This window comes from Gymnoscopelus microlampas (assembly GCF_963454915.1).
Source record: "Gymnoscopelus microlampas genome assembly, chromosome: 10".
Lineage (NCBI taxonomy): Eukaryota > Metazoa > Chordata > Actinopteri > Myctophiformes > Myctophidae > Gymnoscopelus > Gymnoscopelus microlampas.
Window position 1 is genome coordinate 28,430,472 of NC_139947.1, and position 6,744 is coordinate 28,437,215.

At 42.7% G+C, this 6,744-nt stretch overlaps 1 protein-coding gene across 1 annotated transcript; it reads left to right on the forward strand.

Moving 5' to 3' along the window:
* Positions 1-811: 811 nt before the first annotated feature.
* Positions 812-6,425, forward strand: LOC311053338 (adenosine receptor A1). The gene is made up of 3 exons (XM_084068805.1): positions 812-1,330; positions 2,313-2,800; positions 5,054-6,425. The coding sequence occupies exons 1-3, from the start codon at positions 993-995 to the stop codon at positions 5,266-5,268; spliced, it is 1,041 nt and encodes a 346-aa protein (XP_083924931.1). The 5' UTR covers positions 812-992; the 3' UTR covers positions 5,269-6,425.
* The last annotated feature ends 319 nt before the right edge of the window (positions 6,426-6,744 follow it).

The window sequence follows — 6,744 nt, forward strand, 5'->3', positions numbered from 1 at the left end:
CCTGACAGACGATTTGTCAGTTCTTTGAGTTGTGTGTCAGGTTTTCAGGTTGTTTGTCTGTGTACCCGAGTGTTGTTGTTGAAAGGTGTACTTTAGGTTTATGTTTTTTTGTAAGCAAAGTCTGCTTGAGGTTTAATCCTTGTTTCTTGTAGTTGAGTTCTGCTCTGCTCCTGGGTCCTACTTGGGTTTGAGTCGTGAGTGATAGTCAGGTTTTCTTTTTGTTTTATTGTCTACTTGATCTACTTAGAAGCCTGTCCTGATCTATCAAGGTTAAAAAGACACGGGTGCCCACCTCTGAATAAACATGCCAAGCATTTTTTCAACGTCCTGCAACTCAAACATGCAATATACTACTATATTACATCATATTCTACTGTGGTTAAATGAACACTTCATTTCTCTCTATACATCATTTATTTCAAGGCACTTTCAAATACAGTATTACTTCTACTTATGAGGTTGGACGTGGCATGTCACTCTGCATGAATCAAATTTACAGCCAGTTGTCTTACAATTAATACTTTGTGAATTATTTGGCCCACTTTCGATAGTAATAATAACTCTGTTATACCGTGTCCTGACCCTCCCTCAATCACAGCTAGCGTGGGATTCATTCACTGATAGGATACAGATGCTGTCTCCGTGCGTGTGTCGGCGTGTGTGTGTGCGTTTGTGTACATGTGTCTGTGTGTGTGTGCAAACTAACCACACATTCACTTTGCGTGCACGTGTGCATATAAAAAAGGGGTCAGCTCATTATTTTTCTAGTTATTTAGGGCTTGGTTGTATTAAGAGACTAGCCTATCAGGGACTAAACAGGACTATTCCAGCAAGGCATATACAACAGGATCATAGTGGATAGTTTGCTTATGTATGTGGACTATGGAGAGTCTCGCCTCAGCTTCCAGTAGCCTTCTTCTTCGTTGAGGACACACAATAAAAAAAGTTTCTTCGTAATTTCATCATCACCCTTCCTCCCGCCTCTCTCAGTGATGGGTGAGTGGAGTTGGGCGGCGTACACCACGCTGGAAGTGCTGATTGCCATCGCCTGTTGCTTTGGCAACGTGCTGGTGATATGTGCGGTATGCATCGGCATCCGGGGCTCCCTGCGAGAGCCCACATTCTGCTTCCTGGTGTCCTTGGCAGTGGCCGACCTCCTGGTGGGCGTGGCCGCTGTGCCCCTGGCGGTGCTTCTGGACGGCTGGGCGAGTCTGACCCCCGACCTCTGCCTGCTGCTGAGCTGCGTGGTGCTGGTGCTGACGCAGGCGTCTGTGCTGTCGCTGCTGGCCATCGCCGTGGACCGCTACCTGCGGCTGCACACTCCACTCAGGTGAGGTTGGTATATATACAGTGGTGGAAGAAGTACTCAAGATATTTTACTTTATGTAAAAGTAGCAATACCACAGTGTAGAAATGTTACAAGTGAAAGGGCCTGTGTTCAAAATGTTACTTGAGTAAAAGTAAAAGTACAAGAGTATTGGCATCAAAATACGCTTAAAGTGCCAAAAGTAAAAGTACTAAAATGTTTGAAAATAGCCGATCTACAAGCTCACAATGCGTCGCGATGCGACGCATTGTGAGCTTGTAGATCGGCTATTTTCAAAGAGCCTATGTATAAAATAGGGCTAAAATGGTTAATGTATATTTTATAATATAATAATTTATATCTGCAAAGTAACTAGTAACTAAAGTTTTCAAATAATTGTAGTGGAGTAAAAGTACAATATTTGCCTCTGAGATGTGGTGGAGTAGAAGTAAAGGTATTGGAAATTGGAAATACTCCAGTAAAGTAAAAAAAATACCTCAAACTTGTACAGTACAGTACTTGAGTTAATGTACTTAGTTACTTTACACCATAGGTGGCATATATGCACACATCTCTCATCTGGCACAGCGTGTATATGAGCAACATGAGGAAGTGTTAGGGGGTGGAGGATTTTCATTTAGTGTTACACTAAAATAATACTTTTAGTGATAGTTCTTTGATGTTGAGAAGGACGAGGCAGCGCAACTCTTAGCCATGCAAAAATGTATTAAAAGGTACAGGAAACCAACGTTTCCACAACAGTCTTCCACAGGGTTTGAGCAATAGTTCTAAAAAAATATATTAAAAAACATATTTAATTATACAATTTAATTTTAGACTTTAAAAAAAAAAAATGTTCATTTAGCGTTACATTAAAGTAATAATACAGGTATTAATAGTTATCAAAATATTTATAATTAAAACAATGAATTAAACGGTATTTGAAAATAATTTAAATTTAATATTGCACTAAAATGTCTTCCTGCCATTGCTCTCTCTCTGTCAGATACAAAGACCTCGCCACACAGGGGCGCACCTGCTGGGCGGTATCCGTGTGCTGGGTGCTGTCCTGTGTGCTGGGCTTCACTCCTCTGTTTGGCTGGCGCAACCACACCTCCCCGGCTTCTGACACCGCCCACAACCAATCCTCCTCCTCCTCCTCCTCCTCCTCCCTCGCCTCTCCCCCCTGCACCTTCCTCTCCGTGGTGTCCCTCCCTTTCATGGTCTACTTCAACTTCCTGGGGTGCGTGCTGGCGCCCCTGGTGTTCATGACCCTGCTTTACGCCCGGGTGTTCTGGAGCCTCCAGGGGCGTCTGCTGCACCAGGACAGCTGTCCCCAGACGCGGGCCTCTCTGCTCAGGGAGAGGAGGCTGGCCTGCTCCCTGGCCCTGGTGCTCTTTCTGTTCGCCGGCTGCTGGATCCCCCTGCACCTGATGAACTGCCTGCTGCTCCTCGGCGGTCCTGAAGCTGTCCCACGGGGCGTCCTATATACAGGCAGGTGACAAGCAAGCTGCAGCTATGTGTATGTTTTCATATCGTTGCCAGGGGCGTCACGGCCATTCACTGTGCGTACGACGCGACACCCTCACTCTCACAGATCCGTGATTTCATACCCCCCACTTTTTGAAAAAATAAAAAATATATATTTTTTGTTGATAATAAATCGGTAAAATCAGGCAAAAATAAGAATTAACTAACCTAACCCTAACCCTAAACCCGACATAAAGTAACCGAAACACGAAAAAAACCTAACAAAAAACGCGAAATTTTGAAAATACAGAATTAGTTTTGGTATGCGGTCCAACTAAGGTGGGACTCAGGTTGGTTGGACTTACCTGCCATGCACAGTCCCCAGTGAACACTTCTCACAAAGTTCACTGGCAATTTTATTTTATTTTATAGTTTGTAAACATGCCTAAAAACCTAAACCTTAAAGAAAGGTAAAATGGTTAACCCTAATTGGGAATCCTTTCCCCCCCTCCCTCTAGGAAAGGGGAAACAGCCAAAAAGAACTTAGGGCAAAGATTTAGAATGTAGGTTAAAGACTTAGTTAAACAGAATGTGAAATTATATATAAGGACCTTAAAATTAAAGAGTAACAGGATCCCAAAAAGACTTTCTTCCAAAAATAAGATGGCGAGAGCAAAAATTCCTTGCTCTGCCTTTTTCTGAAAGGATGACCTTTCTAAAAAGGCTTAGCACTGAAGTCCAACCCTAACCATTTCCTAAACCCGAAATAAAGTAACCAAAACACAAAAAAAAAACTAACAAAATCCGCCCAAAAAACGCGAAATTTTGAAAATACAGAATTTGTTTACATTTGACAGTTACAAATGTTTTTCACGCTTTTTCAAAAATAGCAGTTCTACAAGCTCATAGCGCGGCACTCGGTGCCGCACTATGAGCTTGTATATCTGCTATTTTTGAATAGCCAAAGTGTAAAATGAGGGTATAGTCCACCGAAAGTCCATCCCCCCCACCTTCTGAGAGCCCGTGACGTCCCTGGAAACCAGCTAACTCCATTTTGTCGCTTTTGCATTTTTTTCCCATAAATCAGTGCTATTGAACACCCTTTACGTCTGTGTGTTGGTAAAACAAATATTGAACCAATGAAAAGTATTAATAAAAGAGAATAAAAGAGCTTCTGACAAAACCCCAACTAACTCCATTGGATCCTCAAACTTTCTGCTAAACCAACTCCACCAAAGGGGGGTGGAGTTAGCTGGCTCCACACCCTTTTGACCTCCAACCTCATTGTCCTTGGAGGTCCATTCAGCTGTTCTTGACAATGATGGACAAAACCTCCTAACTCCAACTTTTTGTTTTGTTTTAGTCATTTCCTGAAAAATGAACATTTTGGATTTAGCTAGTTTCTGTCCGACAGCAGAGATATACTTTATGTACTTAGTTGACAGGAGTCCCACAGGGGTCTGTACTAGACCCCTTCCTTTTTACCCTCTACACTCTACACCAGGGGTCTTCAACAGGGGTCCGGGACCCCTAGGGGGCCCTCAGAGATAATGCAGGGATACTGCCAAATCTTTGTGTGATATAGGAACTTGAATTGTCTGCGACTCGTTGTGAGCTTGTAGATCGGCGAAGTGGTTTGGTGTACAGGGGAAAAAAGAGAAAAATTATCGAGGGTTTAAAATCGTTAAATGTCTGAAAACACACATTTAACATGAATCTAATATGTAGTGGGGGTCCCTGCTTCATCTCTCTCTCTCAGCTAAGGAGTCCTTGGCCTAAAAAATGTTGAAGCCCCTGCTCTACACTAAATATCTTCATCGAAAATAGCAAGCTTGAGCTTGTAGATCGGCTATTTTCACCTAATCGTGCCCCCCTCCCCCCGGAATAGGAATATCTATACTCTAGATATTCTACTATAATACATCTGTGTCAGTCTCTTAAACACATGAACCCTATAGATTCTATAGGGTTCATGTGGTTAAGAGACTGACACAGATGATGTGTTTGGTCATTTCAAATACACCTTGGTGAAGACACAGTCCTTTGAGGACCACACTCTGAGACCCACTGGTGTAGCAGAGTGTTTCTAGTGAGAACAACATCAGCACCCTGACTCTCTGTTTGACCAGAATGGAGCCTTCATTATTAGTATTATTGGTAACACCTGTGAAGGAAGCAAAAAGAAGAGGCCCAATTTCTTTACAATATGGCTGCTGTGCATAGAGCCTATTAGCCTAATTGCTAAAATGTTGTTGTTAACATATGTGCAATCTCCAGGCATCCTCCTGTCCCACGCCAACTCTGCAGTCAACCCTGTGGTCTATGCTTATCGCATTCCAAAGATCCGACAGGCCTATTCGCAGATATGGAGGCACTTCCTGATGGGGCTGAACTGTCCGCTGGGGGACGAGCGCGCCGAGCGTTCAATAACCGGCAGCAGAGCCAACAATCGCACCGAGCTGTGCCGATCAGAAGAGAGGGACACGCCCTGAAACTCGACGGGTGGAGGAAGAATCCGTTTGGGACACTTTGGGAGCTCAAGTATTCTTATATGGCTCGAATTCAGCGTTCGTATTGCCAGAGCGAGGGTGTGTCCCCCTGCACTCCCCACAAACTCATGCACAAAGTTCCATTATTATGTACATACATAGACTTTCTGTGTTAGCCTTGTGTATATTGTAATATGTGTATTATGCTCTTTATTCTGTCAAGGTTGTGCAGCGCCACTAGAGGGAGCTCCCCACTAATAAACTCTGGCTCTCTTATCCATTTGAGCCATTATGACTAAAAAAAATATCTCTTTCATTGATCAGAAGACAATGAACCCGTCTTTTATTCAAACTTTATTGAGTCGTGCATATTTTTTCCAACAACTTGTAAACACGGTTCACGGTACAAAGTTACATTCAGCAAATATGTCGTGGTTTTAATGAAAGAATGTAAATACATTTGATGTGTAGATGCGTAGTTGTTGTCGTCGTCGTTGTTCAGTGAGCTCTTCAGGGAAGGCAATAGACTGTATAGTTATCACCTGAGCAGGGTGTGATCCCTCCCACCAAACTATACAACCTACTACCTCACCCTGCAGAACTCTGGTCGACTTCACACCGCCAGGTCCTCCTCGGTGACGTTTAGCTGGACTCCCTCGTACTTGGTGGAACCAATTGAGACCTGAGGCCGATTCTACAAATGTCTTCTAAATCAGTAGTTCGCACACTTTTGAGATTTTTTCAAAAATAGCAGATGTACAAGCTCGCAGCACGGCACGAAGTGACGCTCAGCAATTTTTTTCAATAGCCAACGCTAAAATCTAAAATGACACACATGCTTTCCCGGTTTTAATGGGTTAAAGATATCCATATACCGCTGTTTCCCAAGCAGGTCCGTGGCATAATTACAGGTGGTCCATGAGGGGGGAAAAATCATGTTTGGAAATATATATTGTACCTTTGTTAAATGTATAAAAAATATCTTTAAATAGTATTTCAGAATTCCATCAAATGTAAGATTTCTTTCTTAACTAATAGGCATAGCGTGGGGAACAATCTTGAAATTAAATTGACTGTTAAGGGCTTGATATACTATATAAGCCCGATCCGTGAGCTTGTAGATCGGCTATTTGCGGTTTGTGACACCGGCACTGCAATAAAGTATAAATTTGCCTTCAAGGCTAGTAATGTTAGATATTAATAATAAAATACAATTTTAATAGAAATGACTGCCTACTTTTAATACTAAATAAACAGTTTATTGTTGCGGGGAGAGGTGAGGTGCTGGGGTGGTCCTTGAGGATTGTTGAGTAACTAGTGTTCCAGTGCTAAAAAGAAAAACATTTGCGAGCAACTGCTCTATACTTTGTACACAAAGAGAAGATGATTGGCTGACCCAGCTGTCACCTTAGGAAAGACAGTAGATTGTATAGTTATCTCAGAGGGAGGCTACACACCCCCACAACTATTCAATCTACT